The sequence below is a fragment of the Leucoraja erinacea genome, unplaced genomic scaffold, assembly GCF_028641065.1.
Source record: "Leucoraja erinacea ecotype New England unplaced genomic scaffold, Leri_hhj_1 Leri_975S, whole genome shotgun sequence".
NCBI lineage: Eukaryota > Metazoa > Chordata > Chondrichthyes > Rajiformes > Rajidae > Leucoraja > Leucoraja erinaceus.
Window position 1 is genome coordinate 30001 of NW_026576922.1, and position 21965 is coordinate 51965.

The 21965-nt window shown below is 46.0% G+C and overlaps 1 protein-coding gene across 2 annotated transcripts in view; it reads right to left on the reverse strand.

Annotated features, from left to right (window-relative positions):
* LOC129695177 (uncharacterized) overlaps positions 1-17726 on the reverse strand; it is a 25794-nt gene extending 8068 nt beyond the window's left edge. Inside the window, exon 1 of one of the 2 annotated variants that reach the window (XM_055631950.1) lies at positions 17381-17726. In XM_055631950.1, the coding sequence (XP_055487925.1) occupies positions 17381-17687 (307 nt within the window). In that variant the 5' untranslated portion in view covers positions 17688-17726. The remainder of the gene's footprint in view (positions 1-17380) is intronic. The other variant, XM_055631949.1, reaches the window with a different exon arrangement.
* Between the last annotated feature and the right edge of the window lie 4239 nt (positions 17727-21965).

Here is a 21965-nt window from a genome sequence, read left to right on the forward strand (position 1 = left end):
TGTCCCGGGTGTCAGTAGCGTTGCGCCGCTGCCTCGAGAGTCTCTGTGCCAAAGAGACAGACTCTCAAAGGGAGGTGGAGAGAGAGAGAGGGAAAGGAGACGGGGGGAGAGAGAGAGAGGGGGGGGGGGGGGGTGAGAGGAGAGAGAGGGGAGGGAGAGAGAAGAGGGAGAGGGGGAGAGAGGTGGGGAGAGAGAGGGGGAGATGAGGTGGGAGAGGGGGGGAGTGAGGGAGGGAGGAGAGGGTAGGAGAGAAAAGGGGAAAGAGAGAGGGGTGGTAAAATAGAGAGGGGGAAGAGTGGGAGATGGGGAAATAGGGAAACGGGGGAAAGAGAGAGATAGGGGGCAAAGAAAAAGAGATAGAGACAGGTGAAAGAGGGGAGAGAGGGCAAGGCAAGGGGAGAGAGGTAGGAGGGAGAAAGAAATGGGGAAGAGAGGAGGAGGGGGGAGAGAGAGTGGTGAGAGGAGAGACAGAGAGAGGGGAAAGAGAGAGAGGGGAGAGTGTGTGTGGAGAGGGATAGAGAGGGGGAGATAGAGAGGGACGGAGAAAGAGGTTGGCGGGGAGAGAGGGGAGGGAGAAGAGGGGGAGTGAGAGGAAAGATGGGAGAGAGAGAGGGGGGAGAGAGAGTTAGGGGAAAGAGAGGGGAGAGAGAGTTAGGGGAAAGAGGGGGGAGAGAGAGGGAGAGAGGAGAGAGGGGACAAGAGAGAGGACGGGAAGAGTAGAGCGAGAAGGAGAGGGAGGAGGGAGAACGAGAGACAGAGGGAGAGATAAGAGAGGGAAGGGGAGAGAGTGAGAGGGGGAGAGAGGAGAGAGAGGGGTGAGAGGAGAGACAGAGAGGGAGAGGAGAGAATGGAGAAGAGAGGGGGGAGAGAGAGAAAGGCTCTGTCGAATTTGCCCAGGTGACCGGCATGGATCAGGCGGCGGCTCGGTGCATCCTGGAGGACAACCAGTGGCTGCTGGAAGTAAGTACCAAGCACTGGGTAGAAAGGGTGGAAGATAGTGGACTTCAAATGGGGGTGGTTGGAGAAAGCATCCTGCTTGCCTGCTAGATTTTCACTTACTGTAACTGCAGGAGAAATGTTCCCGATGTTGGGGGCGTTCAGAACCATGGGTCACAGTTTAAGAATAAAGGGGGGGGGGGGCAGTTAGGACTGAGATGAGAACAAACTTTCTTCACGTAGAGAGTTGTGAATCTGTGGAATTCTCTGCCACAGAAGGCAGTGCAGGCCAATTCACTGGATGTTTTCAAGAGAGAGTTACGTTTAGTTCTTAGGGCTAACGACATCAAGGGATATGGGGAAAAAACAGGAAAGAGGTACTGATTTTAGATGAATAGCCATGATCATATTGAATGGCAGTGCTGGCTCGAAGGCCTACTCCTGCACCTATATTCTATGTTTCTATGCTTGAGTATATGGCAATAAAACTCGATCACTTGATTTTGAAGCATTCATGCATGGTGGAGGTATAATGTAGTCATAGAGTGATACAGTGTGAAAACAGGCCTTTCGGTGCAACTTGCCCACACCCACCAACATGTCCCAGCTACGCTACCTGATTTTGGTCCAAACCTCCAAACCTGTCCTATCCATGTATCAGTCTAACTTTTTCGTAAATGTTGGATAAAGTTGGATAAAGTTACCCCTTAAAAAGTTACCTCTTAAAAATACTTCATACAAAAAACATTGAAATCGTACTTCTACAATGCACTAAAACATGATTTTAATACATCAAATTAAAAAAAGTTCCTACTCTTCTTCCACACCCTCTCCCCACTCGGTTGCTCCACTCCCTCACCGGGTAACCCCAAGGCCAGTGATCAGTGATCGCACAGCCTCCACCCTTTCAAAAACGCTCCAATCCAATTTAAAGCATATATATTGCATTCAAGTGTAAGTTATAAGACTCGCTACAGTATGCACCATATTGCACAATTTCAAGCTGAAAAATGCAAATGTTACGTACCAATGGGAGGGGGCACCCACCTCCCTCCTCCCACCTAACACCCCACCCCCGGTCACGATGCTCCCTTTTAAACATATTTAAAATGCATAAGTATCAATACAAGTATACAGTGCATGGATAGATATATCCCTGTACATAAACTCGCAATAGACCTATTGCCCTTTATTGATTGCTACACGTTCTTGCAGCTGTAAGCTGTACAACATAATAGCAAGTTTAGCAAATCAATATTAATTTCTTAGTGTCAGTTAATGTCAATTAGTGTGTGCGTACATATGTGCATGTTGGTCATTCACTGTCTCTCAGGTTATGGCATGCTGTTACGTATTGTGCACCAAGATGTGCCGTATGTTGCCTCCCTGGTGCAAGGGTCAGGGATGTCACTGAACAGCAGCAGAACATTCTGGAGGGGGAGGGTGAACAGCCAGTTGTCGTGGTGCACATTGGTACCAACGATATAGGTAAAAAACGGGATGAGGTCCTAAAGGATGAATTTAGGGAGCTAGAAGATAAACTTAAAAGTAGGACCTCAAAGGTAATAATCTGGATTACTACCATTGCCACGGGCCAGTCAGAGTAGAAATAGGAGGATATTGCAGATGAATACGTGGCTTGAAAAATAGTGAAAGGGGGAGGGATTCAAATTTCTAGGGCATTGGAACCAGTTCTGGGGGAGTTGGGACCAGTACAAACAGGACGGACTGCACCTGGGCTGGAATGGAACCAATGTCCTTGGGGGAGTGTTTGCTAGTGCTGTCGGGGAGGTTTAGAACTAATGTGGCAGGGGGATGGGTGCAAGAGCAGAGAGACAGAGGGGTGTAAAATGAGGGTAGAAAGTAAATGTGGCAGGCAAACAAATCCAGGGCGAAAATCAAAAAAGGCCACTTTTCAACATAATTGTATAAGGGGTAAGAGTGTTGTAAAAACAAGCCAGAAGGCTTTGTATCTTAATGCAAGGAGCATTCATAATAAGGTGGATGAGTTGAATGTGCAGATAGTTATTAATGAATATGATATAGTTGGGATCACGGAGACATGGCTCCAGGGTGACCAAGCCTGGGAGCTGAACATCCAGGGATATTCAATATTCAGGAGGGATAGACAGAAAGGAAAAGGAGGTGGGGTAGCATTGCTGGTTAGAGAGGAGATTAACGCAATAGAAAGGAAGGACATTAGCTTGGAGGTTGTGGAATTGGTATGGGTAGAGCTGCGAAACACTAAGGGGCAGAAAACGCTAGTGGGAGTTGTCTACAGGCCACCTAACAGTAGTAGTGAAGTTGGGGATGGCACCAAACAGGAAATTAGAAATTCGTGCAACAAAGCTAAAACAGTTATAATGGGCGACTTCAATCTACATATAAATTGGGTGAATAAAATTGGCAAGGGGTGCTGAGGAAGAGGATTTCTTGGAATGTATGCGGGATACTTTTCTAAACCAACATGTAGAGGAACCAACGAGAGAGCAGGCTATTCTAGACTGGGTATTGAGTAATAACCATATAACAATTACAGCACGGAAACAGGCCATCTCGGCCCTACAAGTCCGTGCCGAACAACTTTTTTCACCTTAGTCCCACCTGCCTGCACTCATACCATAACCCTCCATTCCCTTCTCATCCATATGTCTATCCAATTTATTTTTAAATGATACCAATGAACCGGCCTCCACCATTTCCACTGGAAGCTCATTCCACACTGCTACCACTCTCTGAGTAAAGAAGTTCCCCCTCATATTACCCCTAAACTTCTGTCCCTTAATTCAGAAGTCATGTCCTCTTGTTTGAATCTTCCCTATTCTCAAAGGGAAAAGGGAAAATGAGGAAGGGTTCGTTAGCAGTCTTGTTGTACGTGGCCCCTTGGGCAAGAGTGACCATAATATGTTTGAGTTCTTCATTAGGATGGAGAGTGACATTGTCAATTCAGAAACAAGGGTCCTGAACTTAAAGAAAGGTAACTTTGAGGGTATGAGGCGTGAACTGGCAATTGATTCTTAAAGGGTTGACAGTGGATATGCAATGGAACGCATTTGAAGACTGCACGGATGAACTACAACAATTGTTCATCCCAGTTTGGCAAAAGAATAAATCAGGGAAGGTAGTGCATCCGTGGATAACAAGGGAAATGAGGGATAGTATCAAAACAAAAGATGAAGCATAAAAATTAGCCAGAAAAAGCAGCCTACCAGAGGAGTGGGAGAAATTCAGAGTCCAGCAGAGGAGGACAAAGGGCTTAATTAGGAAAGGGAAAGGGAAAATAAATTTTGAAAAAAAACTGGCAGGGAACATAAAAACTGACTGCAAAAGTTTTTATAGATACGTGAAGAGAAAAAGATTGGTTAAAACAAATGTAGGTCCCTTGCAGTCAGAAACAGGCAAATTGATCATGGGGAACAAGGACATGGCAGACCAATTGAATAACTATTTTGGTTCTGTCTTCACTAAGGAAGACATAATCTGCAGGGGACCGGGGGTCAAATGAGATGGAGGAACTGAGAGAAATCCAGGTTAGCCGGGAAGGCGAGGTAAATTGAATGGATTAAAGGACGATAAATCCCCAGGGCCAGATAAGTTGCATGCCAGAGTGCTTAAGGAAGTAGCTCCAGAAATAGCGGATACATTAGTGATAATTTTTCAAAACTCTTAAGATTGTGGAGTAGTTCCTGAGGATTGGAGGTTAGCTCATGTAACCCCACTTGTTAAAAATGGAGGGAGAGAGAAAATGGGGAATTACAGACCAGTTAGTCTAACATCGGTATTGGGGAAAATGCTTGAGTCAGTTATTAAAGATGGGATAGCAGCACATTTGGAAAGTGCTGAATTCATTGGACAAAATCAGCATGGATTTATGAAAGGTAAATCATGTCTGACGAATCTTATAGAATTTATAGGAAGCAAAGAGTAGGAGTAAACAGGTCCTTTTCACAATGGCAGGCAGTGATTAGTGGCATACCACAAGGCTCAGTGCTGGAACCCCAGCTATTTACAATATATATTAATGATCTGGATGAGGGAATTGAATGCAACATCTCCAAGTCTGCGGATCACACGAAGCTGGGGGGCAGTGTTAGCTGTGAGGAGGATGCTAGGAGGCTGCAAATACATGGCAGATGCAGTTTAATGTGGATAAATGTGAAGTTATCCACTTTGGTGGCAAAACAGGAAAGTAGACTATTATCTGAATGGTGGCCGATTAGGAAAGGGAGAGATGCAACGAGACCTGGGTGTCATGGTACACCAGTCATTGAAAGTAGGCATGCAGGTGCAGCAGGCAGTGAAGAAAGTGAATGGTTTGTTTGCATTCATAGCAAAAGGATTTGAATATAAGAGCAGGGAGGTTCTACTGCAGTTGTACATGGACTTGGTGAGACCACACCTGGAGTATTGTGCATAGTTTTGGTCTCCTTACCTGAGGAAAGACATTCTTGCCACAGAGGGAGTACAGAGAAGGTTCACCAGACTGATTCCTGGGATGGCAGGACTTTCACATGAAGAAAGACTGGATAGACTTGGCTTGTACTCGCTAGAATTTAGAAGATTGAGGGGGGATCTTATAAAAACTTACAAATTTCTTAAAGGGTTGGACAGGCTCGATGCAGGAAGACTATTCCCAATGTTGGGGAAGTCCAGAACAAGGGGTCACAGTTTAAGGATATGGGGGAAGTCTTTTAGGACCGAGATGAGAAAATCAATTTTTTACACCGAGTGTGGTAAATCTGTGGAATTCTCTGCCACATAAGGTAGTTGAGGCCAGTTCATTTGGCTATATTTAAGAGGGAGTTAGATGTGGCCCTTGTGGCTAAAGGGATCATGGGGTATGGAGAGAAAGCAGGTACAGGATACTGAGTTGGATGATCAGCCATGATCATATTGAATGGCGGTGCAGGCTCGAAGGGCCGAATGGCCTACTCCTGCACCTATTTTCTATGTATTTCCTTCACCAAGGATTATTCTTAGTTTTGATGTATCATCTCGTTCTTTAAAATCAGGGGTTGCCACACTGAGTTTGTCAAAATATGTTTTTCTTCTTTTGTCAATTTTTTTGCATTTTAGGAGGAAGTGCACCTCTGTTTCAACCTCATCTGTCAAACAGTGGCCGCATATTCTGTTTTCTCTTGGTTGCCAGAATCTCGTCTGTCTTCCTTTTTCAACAGAAAAAATAGTGGTCACTTAACCTGTATTTGGTGAGGGTCTGTCTCTGCTTTATGTCTCTAACAGTTGAGAGATAGTCTGCCAGTTTATTAACTCTTTTTAGGGCACGGTAACATTCTAATCTGCTTTGGCTTTTGGTTTCTTTATCCCAATGTTTCAAATACGTTTCTTTACATTGTTTGATCATTTGGTTCACTATAACTGGTGATTGGGGGTCAGTATTGATCTGAGGCTGGTCAGGGTTTAACTGGATACAGCGTAACTGAATAGGGGTAGTTAGGCTCAGTACCAACTGACACAGGGAACTCTTTTCTGGGTTCCCCTCTTGTGTTTGAAGGGCTTTAAACCGGAGGGTATCTGGGGGGCTAGATTTTAGGTGATTCCAAAACTTTAGTGCTCTTTTCTAGATATTTATTATCAGTGGATAATAAAAAGAACGGAGGATGTTGTGACAAAATTCCGCATGCAGGGCCTCCGTTGTATGTTTTTCCCATTTACTATAACTATGGTGACTGAGCAGACCTCATACTTCACTACAAAAAAGCACAATAGGCTGGATTACACTGTCAAATATTTTAAGCCAGATTTTAATTGGAATTTGGATGTTGTAGAATCTTCTTTTTATTGCATACAGAGCTCTTCGAGCTTTCTCTTTTAGTGCATTCACTGCCATATTGAAGTTCCCTGATGCTGAAACAGTTAGACCGAGGTAAGTATAGCTCATAGTGTGTTCGATAACAGTACCCTTGAGAGTAAATTTGTATTTATCTTCCTGACATCTGGGTCTTTTGTGAAAAATCATGATGTTGGTTTTCTTTAGATTTACTGCCAGGGCCCAATTTTGGCAGTACTTATCAAGTAGGTCCAACTGTTGCTGCAGTCCCTGTTCTGTGGGGGACAGCAGAACCAAGTCATCCGCTAAAAACAAGGATTTTACATCTCCGTCCAGAAGACAGAGGCCCGGCGCTGTGCTCTGATCCAACTTTACTGCCAAATCGTTGATATATACATTAAACAGTGTCAGCCTTGCCGGACGCCTCTTCCCTGCGTTTGTCCACAATTTTAACTCCACATTTATTATTCAGATACATTGATTTGATAAGGTCATATACCTTTTCTCCTATACCACAGCCACGGAGTTTGTAATAGAGCCCTTCATGCCAAATAGAGTCAAATGCTTTCTCAAAGTCAATAAAACAGGCAAATATTTTCCCATTTTTCGCTTGGTGTACATGTTTTTCAATGAGAGTGTGGAGGGTATAAATGTGGTCAGTGGTACGGTGTTTTGGGAGGAAGCCAATTTGTTTTTTACTGAGAATGTTGTGTTTGGTAAGGAAATCCTACATTCTGTTATTTATGATACTGCAGAATAACTTCCCTAGGCTGCTACTGACACATATGCCACGATAATTATTTGGGTCTAATTTGTTTCCATTCTTATAAATGGGTGAAATAAGCCCTTGACACCAAATATCAGGGAAGTAACCTGAACGTAGTATGATGTTGAACAGCCTAAGCACTATGTCCTGCATCTCCGGAGTGCTGGACTTGAGCATTTCATTTTTGATGCTGTCTGGACCACAGGCTTTCTTTGAGTGGAGGGATTTTATTTTTATGGTCAATTCTTCCAAAGTAATTGGGGAATCAAGAGGGTTTTGATAATCTTTAATTACTGTTTATAGTGTTTGGAGTTTTTCTTTGATGTGAAAATAGTTTAAGTTTATTTTATTTATTGAGATGTCTTTATATAGATTTTTGAAATGTGCTCTCCAGATATCACCGCCTGTCTCTCTCTGTCCCTCTCTCTCTGTCTTGCTGTCTCTCTCATTCTGTGTGTGTCTCTCTCTCTCTGTCTCCCTCTTTCTCTCTCTGTCTCTGTCCCTTTGTCTGTCTGTTTCTGTCTCTCTCTCTCTGTCACTCTCTCTGATTGTCTCTCTCTCTGTCTCTCTCACAGTCTCTCTCTGTCTCTCTCCTAAAATGTAAAACATTTGACAAAACAAGATACTTTCACAAACTCAGTGTGGCAACCTCTGATTTTAAAGAACTAGATGATACATCAAAACTAAGAATAATCCTTGGTGAAGGAAATACGGCACATCTTGGTGCACAATACGTAACAGCATGCCATAACCTGAGAGACGGTGAATGACCAACATGCACATATGTACAGTACGCACACACTGATTGATATTAACTGACACTAAGAAATTAATATTGAATTGCTAAACTTGCTATTGTGTTGCACTGCTTAAAGCTGCAAGAACGTGTAGCAATCAATAAGGGGCTATAGGTGTATTGTGAGTTTATGTACAGGGACATATCTATACATGCACTGTATACTTGTATTTATATGTATATTTATATTTAAATATGTTTGTCATGTTTTATACTTTGGCAATATAACAATGTATTTTATCATGCCAATAAAGTTTTTTAATTGAAATTGAATTGAGAGACGGGAGAGAGAGAGAGAGAGACAGAGGGACAGAGACAGAGAGTCACGGAGAGAGATAGAGAGAGAGACACAGAGAGAGAGAGAGAGAGAGGGAGAGAGAGAGAGAGAGAGAGAGAGAGAGAGAGAGAGACAGACAGAGAGAGTGAGGGGCAGAGACAGAGACAGACAGACAGAGTCAGAGAGAGGGTCAGAGAGAGAGAGACAGAGACCGAGAGACAGAGATTTGCCCTGTAGCTGAAACCCTCTACTCCTGCCTGCATCTTGGTGCACCTCTCACGTCTCCAGAGCCCCCACATGGTTTCTGGAATGGGGGTGACCAGAACTGCAAATGTGGTCACACCAACGTCCTGTAAAGATGTATTGTCACTTTTGTTGTCGATAAAACCATTTAGTGCTCTCTCTCTCTCTCTCATCTCTCTCTCTCTCCATCTATCTCTCTCCCCTCTATCTCACTCCCCTCCTCTCGCTCTCTCTCTCTCCCTCCCCTCTCCCTCCCCTCTCTCTCTCCCTCCCCTCGCTCTGTCCTCTCTCGCTCTACCCCCCTCTCTCTCTCTCCCCCCCTTTCTCTCTCCATCCTTACATCCTTTTCCACTCTCGCCACTCTTGGCTGATCAGAACTCTGTGAAAAGACAATGGCGGGGGAGTTAGATCCCTGGGTGGGGGACAATTTATACCCACCCCCTTCCCAGGGCCCACTTGATGGCACAAGATGGCGGACATCGGTCTATCTCCTTCCCCCACCCATCCAAAACTCCCCCTTCTTCACAAGTTGTGAAGCTGAGATAACGATAACCTTAAAAATACCCTCTGTCTTGGCCTCCACCACTGTCTGTGGCAATGAATCCCACAGATTCACCACTCTCTGGCTGAAGAAATTCCTCCTCGTCTCCTTCCTAAAGAACGTGCTTTAATTCTGGGGCTGTGACCTCTGGTCCTAGACTCTCCCACCAGTGGAATCATCCTCTCCACATCCACTCTATCCAAGCCTTTCACTGTTCGCTAACGTTTCAATGAGTCGTCGTCGTCGTCCCCCCCCCCCCCCCCCCCCCCCCCCCACCGTTCTTCCAAAATCCAGTGAGTACAGGCCCAGCGCTGACAAATGCTCATCGTACGTTAACCCACTCATTCCCGGAATCTGTTGGTGTAAAAATCATCTGGACCCTCTCCAGAGACGGCACATCCTTCCTCTGATACGGGGCCAACAACTGCTCACAATTACTACAAATGTGGCCGGACCAGGCCTAACAGAGCCTCGGCCTAACGTCCCTGTTGTTGTTCTCTAGTTATATTGTACTACAAACCTCTATTTTCTTTCAACAAGTAATATATTCAGCAATAGCTAACTGGGAAGAATGAGGGGGTCCTCATTTAAACCTCTCCCTCTCTCACCGTCTCTCTCTCTCTCTCTCTCCCTGTATCTCTCCCTATCTCGCTCACTCTACCCTTGCTTTCAAGAGCAGTTTTCACACAGAAACATAACACCACACACACCCTCTCCTCACCCCCTCTCTCTTTCACCTTCTGTCTCTATCTCCCCCTTTTTCTCTCTCTAACTCTCTCTCTCTCTCCCTGTGATAAATACAGGTGCAGGATCAGTTCATTCCTAGGAGGAAGAAAGATTCCGAGGAGAGAAAGGATGACCCTTTCCCTGTCCCTGACGACCATGGCAGACAAGGGACGTCAGGGACAGTATAAAAATTAAAGCGATGAAGTACAACGTAGCAAAGATGAGCGGGAAGCAAGAGGATTAGGTAATGTTTAAAGAACAACTGGAGATAACCAAAAAGACAATACGGGAAGAAAAGGTAAGCTTGCCAAGAATATAAAGCAGGATAGTAAAAGCTTCTTTAGGTATGTGAAGAGGAAAAAATTAGTTAAGACCAAAGTTTGTCCCTTGAAGACTGAAAATGGTGAATTTATTATGGGGAACAAAGAAATGGCAGATGAGTTGAACAGGTAATTTGGATCTGTCTTCACTAAGGAGGACACAAACAATCTTCCTGATATGCATTACAGCATATTACTTGTCAGGGAAGATATTACAGCAGTGCTTTGGCAGGATAGATTAGAGGGCTCATCTAGGGAGGCTATTTGGGTGGAACTGAGAAATGGGAAAGATGTAGCAACACTTATAGGGGTGTATTATAGACCGTATAACGGGGAGTGAGAATTGGAAGAGCAAATATGTAAGGAGATTGCAAATATTAGTAGTAAGCACAAGCTAGTGATTGTGGGAGATTTCAATTTTCCACACATGGACTGGGAAACACATTCTGTAAACGGGCTGGATGGTTTGGAGTTTGTAAAATGTGTGCAGGATAGTTTTTTGCAGCAATACATAGAGGTACCTACTAGAGAAGGGGCGGTGCTGGACCTCCTGTTAGGAAATGAGATGGGTCAGGTGGCAGAGGTATGTGTTGGGGAACAGTTCGGGACCAGTGATCACAATACCATTAGTTTCAATATAATTATGGGGAGGGACAGAACTGGACCAAGGGTTGAGATTTTTGATTGGAGAAAGGCTAACTTTGAGGAGATGTGAAAGGATTTAAAAGGAGTAAATTGGGACAGTTTGTTTTATGGGAAAGATGTAGAAGAGAAATGGAAGACATTTAAAGGTGAAATTTTAAGAGTACAGGATCTTTATGTTCCTGTTCAGTTGAAAGGAAAGAGTAAAAATTGGAAAGAGCACCGGTTTTCAATGGAAATTGGACACGGTTCAGAAAAAGAGAGAGATCTACAATAATTATAGGCAGCATGGAGTAAATGAAATGCTTGAGGAGTATAAGGAATGTAAAAAGAATCTTAAGAAAGAAATTAGAAAAGCTAAAAGAAGATATGAGGTTGCTTGTAAGGTGAAAGTAAATCCAAAGGGTTTCTACAGCTATATTAATAGCAAAAGGATAATGAGGGATAAAATTGATCCATTAGAGGGTCAGAGTGGACAGCTATCTGCAGAGCCAAAGAGATGGGGTAGATATTGAACAATTTATTTTCTTCGGTATTCACCAAGGAGAAAGATATTGAATTGTGTGAAGTAAAGGAAACAAGTAGAGTAGCTATGGAAACTATTAGATTCTAAGAAGAGGAAGAACTGACACTTTTGAAAAATATAAAAGTGGATAAGTCTCCAGGTCCTGACAGGATATTCCCTAGGACATTGAGGGAAGTTAGTGTAGAAATAGCAGGGGCTATGACAGAAATATTTCAAATGTCATTAGAAACTGGAATGGTGCCGGAGGATTGGCGTACTGCGCATGTTGTTCCATCAAAAAGGGGTCTAAGAGTAAACCTAGCAATTATAGACCTGTTAGCCAGTGGTGGGCAAATTAATGGAAAGGATACTTAGAGATAATATATATAATCATCTGGATAAACAGGATCTGATTAGGCATGGATTTGTGCCTGGAAGGTCATGTTTGACTAATCTTCTTGAATTTTTTGAAGCGGTTACGAGGGAAATTGATGAGGGTAAAGTGGTGGATGTTGTATATATGGACTTCAGTAAGGCCTTTGACAAGGTTTCACATGGAAGGTTGGATAAGAAGGTTCAATTGTTGGGTATTAATGGTGGAGTAGAAAGATGGATTCAACAGTGGCTGAATGGGAGATGCCAGAGAGTAATGGTGGATGGTTGTTTGTCAGGTTGGAGGCCAGTGACTAGTGGCGTGCCTCAGGGATCAGTGTTGGGTCCACTGTTGTTTGTCATGTACATCAATGATCTGGATGATGGTGTGGTAAATTGGATTAGTAAGTATGCAGATGATACTAAGATTGGTGGTTGTGGATAATGAAGTAGATTTTCAAAGTCTACAGAGTGATTTAGGCCATTTGGAAGAGTGGGCTGAAAGATGGCAGATGGAGTTTAATGCTGATAAGTGTGAGGTGCTACATCTTGGCAGGACAAATCAAAATAGGACGTACATGGTAAATGTTAGCGAATTGAAGAATGCAGTTGAACAGAGGGATCTGGGTATAACCGTGCATAGTTCCCTGAAGGTGGAATCTCATGTAGATAGGGTGGTAAAGAAAGCTTTTGGTGTGCTGGCCTTTATAAATCAGAGCATTGAGTCTATAAGTTGGGATGTAATGTTAAAATTGTACAAGGCATTGGTGAAGCCAACTCTGGAGTATGGTGTACAATTTTGGTTGCCAAATTATAGGAGAGATGTTAACAAAATAGAGAGAGTACAGAGGAGATTTACTAGAATGTTGCCTGGGTTTCAGCAACTAAGTTGCAGAGAAAGGTTGAACAAGTTAGGTCTTTATTCTTTGGAGAGCAGGTTAAGGGGGGACTTGATAGAGGTCCTTAAAAATATGAGGGATAGACAGAGTTGACGTGGATAAGCTTTTTCCATTGAGAGGAGGGAAGATTCAAACAAGAGAATTTGAGAATTCAGGGACAAAAGTTTAGGGGCAACATGAGGGGGAACTTCTTTACTCCGAGAGTGGTAGCTGTGTGGAATGAGCTTCCAGTGAAGGTGGTGGAGGCACGTTCGATTTTATCATTTAAAAATAAGTTGGATGGGTATATGGACGGGAAAGGAATGGGTTATGGTCTGAGTGCAGGTAGATGGGACTAGTTGAGAGTAAGTGTTCGGCATGGACTAGAAGGGGCGATATGGCCTGTTTCCGTGCTGTATTTGTTATATGGTTATACTGTGGATCTGGGGTAGTGGAGGAACTGAAGGAAATCCACAATAGGCAGGAAATGGTGTTGGATAGACTGATGGAACTGAATGCTGATAAATTCCCAGGGCCTGATGGTCTGCATCCCAGGGTACTTAAGGAAGTGGCTCTAGAAATCGTGGATGCATTGGTGATAATTTTCCAATGTTCTATAGACTCAGGATCAGTTCCTGTGGATTGGAGGGTAGCTAATGTTATCCCATTTTTTCAGAAAGGTGGGGGGGGGGGGGGGGGGAGAAAACAGGGAATTATAGATCAGTTAGCCTGACATTGGTGGTGGGGAAGATGCTGGAGTCAATTATAAAAGATGATATAGCAGTAACGGGATCGGTCCCAGTCAGCATGGATTTGCGAAGGGGAAATCATGCTTGACAAATCTTCTGGGATTTTTTGAAGATGTAACTAGGAAAATGGACAAGGGAGAGCCAGTGGATGTAATGTACCTGGACTTTCAGAAAGCATTTGATAAGGTCCCACATAGGAGATTAGTGGTCAAAATTAGGGCACATGGTATTGGGGGTAGAGTTCTGACATGGATAGAGAAGTGGTTTGCAGACAGGAAACAAAGAGTAGGGATTTACGGGTCCCTTTCAGAATGACGGGCAGTGACTATTGGGGTACCGCAAGGATTGGTGCTGGGGCCGCAGCTATTTACAATGATTTGGATGAAGGGATTCAAAGGAACATTAGCATATTTGCAGATGAAACAAAGCTGGGTGGCAGTGTGAACTGTGAGGAGGATGGTATGAGAATGCAGGGTGACTTGGACAGGTTGGGGGAGTGGGCAGATGCGTGGCAGTTGAAGTTTAATGCGGATAAATGTGAGGTAATCCACTTTGGTAGCAAAAACAGGAAGGCAGATTACTATCTAAATGGCGTCAAGTTGGGAAAAGGGGAAGTACAACGGGATCTGGGGGTCCTTGTACATCAGTCTATGAAAGTAAGCATGCAGGTACAGCAAGCAGTGAAGAAAGCGAATGGCATGTTGGCCTTTATAACAAGAGGAATTGAATATAGAAGCAAAGAGGTCCTTCTGCAGTTGTACAGAGCCCTAGTGAGACCACACCTGGAGTATTGTGTGCAGTTTTGGTCCCCTAATTTGAGGAAGGACATTCTTGCTATTGAGGGAGTGCAGCGTAGATTTATAAGGTTAATTCCCGGGATGGCGGGACTGTCATATACTGATAGAATGGAGCAGCTGGGATTGTACACTCTGGAGTTTAGAAGGATGAGAGGGGATCTCATTGAAACATATAAGATTGTTTAAGGTTTAGACATGCTAGAGGCAGGAAACATGTTCCCGATGTTGGGGGAGCCCAGAACCAGGGGCCACAGTTTAAGAATAAGGGGTAAGCCATTTAGAAAGGAGACGAGGAAACACTTTTTCTCACAGAGTGGTGAGTCTGTGGAATTCTCTACCTCAGAGGGCAGTGGAGGCCGGTTCTCTGGATGCTTTGAAGAGAGAGCTAGATAGGGCTCTTAAAATTAGCAGAGTCAGGGGATATAGGGAGAAGGCAGGGCTGGGGTACTGATGGGGAATGATCAGTCCTGATCACTTTGAATGACCCTACTCCAGCACCTATTGTCTATTGTCTCACCGCCTCTCTCCGTCTCCCCCCCCCCTCTCTTTCTCTCTCCCCCTCTGGACTTAAGGGCCTGTTTCCACGCTGTATCTCTAAACTAAACTAGTGTGTGAATGGGCGATCGATCGCTGGTCGGCGCGGACTCGATGGGCTGAAGGGCCTGTTCCCGCACGGTGTCTCTAAACTAAACTAATATAAAGCTCACACATTAACAGATTCCTCATCAATGGATTTTGACCTGAATTTATTAGTCTACAACACACTACCTTCTCCAATAGCAGCTGTTTTCAGGAACACAGGTCAAAGTCTTCAAAGAAACAATGCCTTGCTTGTCTAATGATTTGGATAACACGCCTGCTTTCAAAGTTCATCAGTGATAGGAGCAGCATTAGGTCATTCGGCCCATCGAGTACACTCCACCATTCTATTGGGGCTGATCTATCTCCCTCCTAAACCCATTCTCCTACCTTCTCCCTATAAACTCTGACACCCGTACTAATCAACAATCTATCTATCTCTGCCTTAAAAATACCCACTGACTTGGCCTCTACTGCCGTCTGTGGGAAAGAATTCCACAGATTCACCAACCTCTTACTAAAGAAATTCCTCCTCATCTCCTTCCTAAAGGAACGTCCTTTAATTCTAAGGCTGTGCCCTCTGGTCCTCGACTCTCCCACTAGTGGAAACATCCTCTCCACATAGAATAGAATAGAATAGAATAGTTTCTTTATTGTCATTGTAACATGGGCCATGTACAACGAAATTTAAAATGTCAGCCAGTCAGTGCAGCATTCAAACATTTCTAAAGCTAACGAAACATCCACGGTAAAATAATAAAGATAAGCAATAAATAAAAAACACAGACAAAGCACGCATACACACCCAACCCTCCATCCTTCTGTCGATTTCACCGTTACCACAGTCCCTTAGTCTGTATCGCCCCTCTATCCACTCTATCCAGGCCTTTCACTGTTCGGATAGGACAGGTTTGCAGGGTTTTGAGTTTAGGAGCGAGGAGGTCCTACTGCAGTTGTACAGGGCCCTGGTGAGACCACACCTGGAGTATTGCGTGCAGTTTTGCTCTCATTTGAGGGAGTGCAGCAGCGTAGGTTCACCTAGTTAATCCGAGGATGGAGGGACTGACATATGATGAAAGAATAGTTCGACTGGGCTTGTATTCAATGGAATTTAGAAGGAAGAGAGGGATTCTTATTGAAACATATAAGATTATTAAGCGATTAGACACGCTAGAGGCAGGAAACAAGTTCCCGATGTTGGGGGAGTCCAGAACCAGGGCCACAGTTTAAGAATAAGGGGTAGGCCATTTAGCATTGAGATGAGGAACAACGTTTCCACCCAGAGAGTTGTGAGTCTGTGGAATTCTCTGCCACAGAAGGCAGTGGAAGCCGATTCACTGGATGTTTTCAAGAGATAGTTAGATTTAGCTCCTAGGGCTAATGGAATCAAGCGATACGGGGAGAAAGAAGGAATGGGGTACTGATTGTGGCTGATCAGCCATGATCATATTGAACGGTGGTGCTGGCTCAAAGGGCCGAATGGCCTACTTCTGCACCTATTTTCTATGTTTAAGCATAATATGTGCAGCAAAGTCTAATCGGGGTGGCACGGTGGCGCAGCGGTAGAGTTGCTGCCTCATAGCAGCAGAGACCCGGGTTCGATCCCGACCACGGGTGCTGTCTGCACGGAGTTTGCACGTTCTCCCCGTGACCTGCGTGGGTTTTCTCCGGGCGCTCCGCTTTCCTCCCACACTCGAAAGACATACGGGTTTGTAGATTAATTGGCTTCAGCAAAGACTGTAAATTGTCCCCAGTGTGTGGAGGATAGTGTTAGCGTGATAGGAACTGCAGATGCTGGTTTACACCGAAAATAGACACAAAGTGCTGGAGTAACACAGCGGGTCAGGCAGCATCTCTGGGGAACGTGGACAGGCAGCATAAGGAGCTGGTCCGGCCGCACTCGGATTAATTGTGTGCAGTTTTGTACCCCTTATCTGAGGAAGGATGTGCCGGCTCTGGAGAGGGTCCGGTCCAGAGGAGGTTTACACCAACAGACCCCGGGATTGTGTGGGTTAAGGTACGATGAGCGTTTGCCGGCCTGAACTCAATGGGGTTTAGAAGAATGAGGGGTTGGGACCTCGGTGAAACCACTCTCTCTCGCCCCCTCCTCCCCTCTTGCTCCCCTCCCCCCTCCCAGTCATTCTGTTGTACTGCTCCAAGCAAGAACTTCTTTGTTCTATTTCCTGAATACAACTCTCGTCTTTTTTTTTACACCACCCCCCTCCTCTCTCTCCTCTCTCTCCCCCCTCTCTATCTCTCTCTCTCCCCCCCTATCTTTCTCTCGCTTTCACTCACCCCCCCCTCTCTTTCTGTCTCCCCCCCCCCCCCCTCTCTCTCCTCTCTCTCCCTCTCTCCCTCTCTTTCAAGAGCAGGTTTCACACGGAAACATCGCACACACGCTCTCTCCTCTCCCCCTCTCTCTTTCACTTTCTGTTTATCTCTCTCTCTCTCTTCCTCTCACTCACCATCTCCAGGCAGCAGCGCTGCGACCTTCGCTCGTAGCCGTTCGGCCCCTCTCCTCTCGGGTATCCCCTCCAGCAATTCCAGGACGATTTTGACTGCTTCTCTCTCGGGATAGAAGCTGAGGATAAGCCGGGCCAGGTCCTGCGGGTCGCTCGCCGCCTCTACCCGCCCCAGAGGCACCGGATCCCAGCCCGGAGCGCTCCCTCCCCCGCTCCCTCCCTCCGCCAGCCCGCTGCGGAAGCGCCGGAGCTGCGCAGAGCTCAGCCCGTCCAGGGCATCGGAGAAGCAGCGGACAAGCGAACCAGACATCCCCTTAGAAGGTCCTGAGCCCAAGTGACTGGTAAGGAGGGGTGGGGAGAGGGGGGAGGAGAGAGGGGACGGGAGAGAGGCTGGTGGGTGGAGAGATAGAAGGTGGGAGGAGCGAGGGGCAGAGAGGGAGGGACGGAGAGGGGAGGGGAGAGGGTTGAGGAGGGGTGGTGGAGACCCGGGAACGATCCCAACCACGGGTGCTGTCTGTACGGAGTTTGCACGTTGTCTCCCCGTGAGCTGCGTGGGTTTTCTCCGGGCGCTCCGGTTTCCTCCTGCACTCCAAAGACGTGCCGGTCTGTAGGTTAAGTGGACGGTACACAAAAAAGCTGGAGAAATTCAGCGGGTGCAGCAGCATCTATGGAGCGAAGGAAAAAGGCAACCTTTCAGGCCGAAACCCTTTTGTAGGTTAAGTGGCTTCGGTGAAGATTGTAAATTGTCCCTAATGTGTGTGTAGGATAGTGTTAGTGATCGCTGGACGGCGCGGACTAGGTGGGCCGAAGGGCCTGTTTCCACACGGTGCCTCTAAACTAAACTAATATAAAGGTCACACATTAACAGATCCCTCCTGAATGGATTTTGACCGGAGTTTATTTACCTACAACACACTCCCTTCTCCAATACCAGCTGATTTCAGGAACACAGGTCAAAGCCTTCGAAGAAACAATGCCTTGCTTGTCTAATGATTCGGATAACACGCCTGCTTTCAAAGTTCATCAGTGATAAGAGCAGAATTAGGCCATTCGGCCCATCGACTACACTCCGCCATTCAATCATGGCTGATCTATCTCCCTCCTAACCCCATTCTCCTGCCTTCCCCCCATAACCCCTGACACCTGTACTAATCAACAATCTATCTATCTCCTTACTAAAGGAACGTCCTTCAATTCTGAGCCCTTTGGTCCTAGACTTTCCCACTAATGGAAACATCCTCTCCACATCCATTCCATCCAGGCCTTTCGATAATCGGGGCATTTCACTGGGCCTGTATTCAGTTTTGCTCTTCTAATCTGAAGAAGGACATTCTTGCTATTGAGGGAGTTCAGCGTAGGTTCACCAGGTTAATTCCCAGGATGGTGGGACTGACATATGATTAAAGAATGGGTCGACTGGGTTTGTATACTGGAGGATGAGAGGGAATCTTAATGAGACATAAGATCATTAAGGGTTTTGACACACTAGAGGCAGGAAACGTGTTCCCGATGTTGGGACAGTCCAGAACCAAGGGGTCACAGTTTAAGAATAAGGGGTAAGCCATTTGGGACTGAGATGAGGAGAATCTCTTCCACCCAGAGAGTTGTGAATCTGTGGGATTCTCTGCCACAGAAGGCTATGGAGGCCAATTCACTGGATGTTTTCAAGGGAGAGTTAGATTTAGCTCTTAGGGCTAACAGAATCAAGTGATATGGGGAAAAAGCAGGAAAGGGGTAGTGATTATAGATGATCAGCCATGGTCATATTGAATGGTGGTGCTGGCTCGAAGGGCCAGAATAGTCTACTCCAGCGCCTATTTGGCTATGTGAGTAGAGAGAATGAGGTAGGTGGAAAAATGAGGGGAATGAGGGAGAGAGGGATGGAGGGAAGGAGGGAGGAAGAGAGGGGGAGAGAGAGGGATGGAGAGGGGATGAGGAGGGACATTCTAACAGCCCTTCCCTTCCCCTCTTTTCTTTCCTTCCCTCCCCTCTGTTCTACCATCCTCCCCTCTCCTTTCCTCCCCTCAAAACCAGCACCAAACATAATATGGTGGTGAAAGATTGTCCTCTCTCCTCACCACTCCCCTCCTTTCTCCTCTCTTCACATTTCATATAACCATATAACAATTACAGCACGGAAACAGGCCATCTCGGCCCTTCAAGTCCATGCCGAACACGTATTCTCCCCTAGTCCCATCTACCTGCACTCAGACCATAACCCTCCATTCCTTTCCCATCCATATGCCTATCCAATTTAATTTTAAATGATAAAATCGAACCTGCCTCCACCACTTCCACTGGAAGCTCATTCCACACAGCTACCACTCTGAGTAAAGAAGTTCCCCCTCATGTTACCCCTATACTTCTGTCCCTTAATTCTCAAGTCATGTCCTCTTGTTTGAATCTTCCCTACTCTCAATGGGAAAAGCTTATCCACGTCAACTCTGTCTATCCCTCTCATCATTTTAAAGACCTCTATCAAGTCCCCCCCTTAACCTTCTGCGCTCCAAAGAATAAAGCCCTAACTTGTTCAACCTTTCTCTGTAACTTAGTTGCTGAAACCAGGCAACATTCTAGTAAATCTTCTCTGTACTCTCTCTATTTTGTTGACATCCTTCCTATAATTAGGCGACCAAAATCGTACACCATACTCCAGAATTGGCCTCACCAATGCCTTGTACAATTTTAACATTACATCCCAAATTCTATACTCAATGCTCTGATTTATAAAGGCCAGCACACCAAAAGCTTTCTTTACCACCCTATCTACATGAGATTCCACCTTCAGGGAACTGTGCACAGTTATTCCCAGACCCCTCTGTTCACCTGCATTCTTCAATTCCCTACCATTTACCATGTACGTCCTATTTTGATTTGTCCTGACAAGATGTAGCACCTCACACTTATCAGCATTAAACTCCATCTGCCATCTTTCAGCCCACTCTTCCAAATGGCCTAAATCTCTCTGTAGACTTTGGAAATCTACTTCATTATCCACAACATCACCTATCTTGGTATCATGCATACTTACTAATCCAATTTACCACACCATCGTCCAGATCATTGATGTACATGATAAACAACAGTGGACCCAACACAGATCCCTGTGGCACCCCACTAGTCACCTGCCTCCAACCCGACAAACAGCCATCCACCATTACTCTCTGGCATCTCCCATTCAGCCACTGTTGAATCCATCTTGCTACTCCACCATTAATACCCGACAATTGAACCTTCTTAACCAACCTTCCATGAGGAACCTTGTCAAAGGCCTTACTAAAGTCCATGTATACTACATCCACTGCTTTACCCTCATCAATTTCCCGAGTAACATCTTCAAAAAATTCATGATTAGTCAAGCATAACCTTCCAGGCACAAATCCATGTTGACAGTTCCTAATTAGACCCTGTTTATCCAGATGATTATATATATTACTAGACCCATTGGGTCCCAGCATCACACAGGAGGGCTGGTCACCAACGCAATATTCCACCTCTCCACCAATTCCGATACTGCTCACCAGTGTGTGTGTGGGGGGGGGGGGGGGGGGGGGGGGGGGGGAGGAGGCAAACAATTGGGCTGCAGACACCCGACAACCAAAATTCATTTTGTGAACACAAACTTTTTAAAAAGGGCTGCAGCCGCTTTACAGCCGCATTGAGGGGACTCACCGTGGAATACACGTGCGTTCAGTGTTATTCGCAGCTCAGTCTCTGCCAGACCCTCTCGCTTCCTGCGTCTGGCAGAGAGTGAGTGAGGGACAACACTTCCTAGTTTTATAGTCCCTCCCTCTGCCGCCAAGGGGGGCAGCAGAGAGAATGCGGAATTTTGTAAAAACATTAATATATCTCTCATTTTTTCAGTGAAAGAAAAAATCCTCCGCACACATCCGGCGGAGGTGGCTCTGAGCGAGGTAGCCAAAAATGACGCCGTAGGTGGCGGCGTTCTCTCGGAAATCGGCCAAAAGCGGTCAAGATCAGAGATTTAGTAATATACTCGACCAAGTGCAGACCCGTTGGGTCTGTTCCCCCAACGTGCGGTTGTGAGGGGGGAGGCAGCATGCAGCTTCACACACTAACTACCCCTCCCCTCCCGCACTCACGCTAATAGAGGGGAGGAGGGGATAGAGAGGATAGAGGGAGGGGGGGGAGGAGAGGGGGGGGGAGAGGGGGGGGAGAGAAGGGGGGGGGAGAGGTGGGGGGGAGAGGGGGAGGGGGGGGGGAGGAGAGGGGGGGAGAGAGGGGGGAGAGAGAGGGGGGAGAGAGGGACCGAGCGAGAGGGAGAGGGAGGGGCACAGAGGGGGGAGAGAGGAGGGGGGGGGGGGGAGGGGAAGAGGGGGGGGGAGGGGGGGGGGGGGGGGGGGGAGGGGAGAGGGAGGGGGGGGGGGGGGGGGGGGGGGGGGAGGGAGTGCCTTTTTACTTCAACCCAAACCCAAACAACCATTTGCAGGCAGTGCTTTTTTTTTTACCTCTAACCATATTTTCATTTTCAAACCAAATTAAGCGTACTCACAGTGCTGTAGACATTTGTCAGTGTCATTCAAAGCTCTGATTGAGGCACACCAGTTCCTGGTTTTATAGTCCCTCC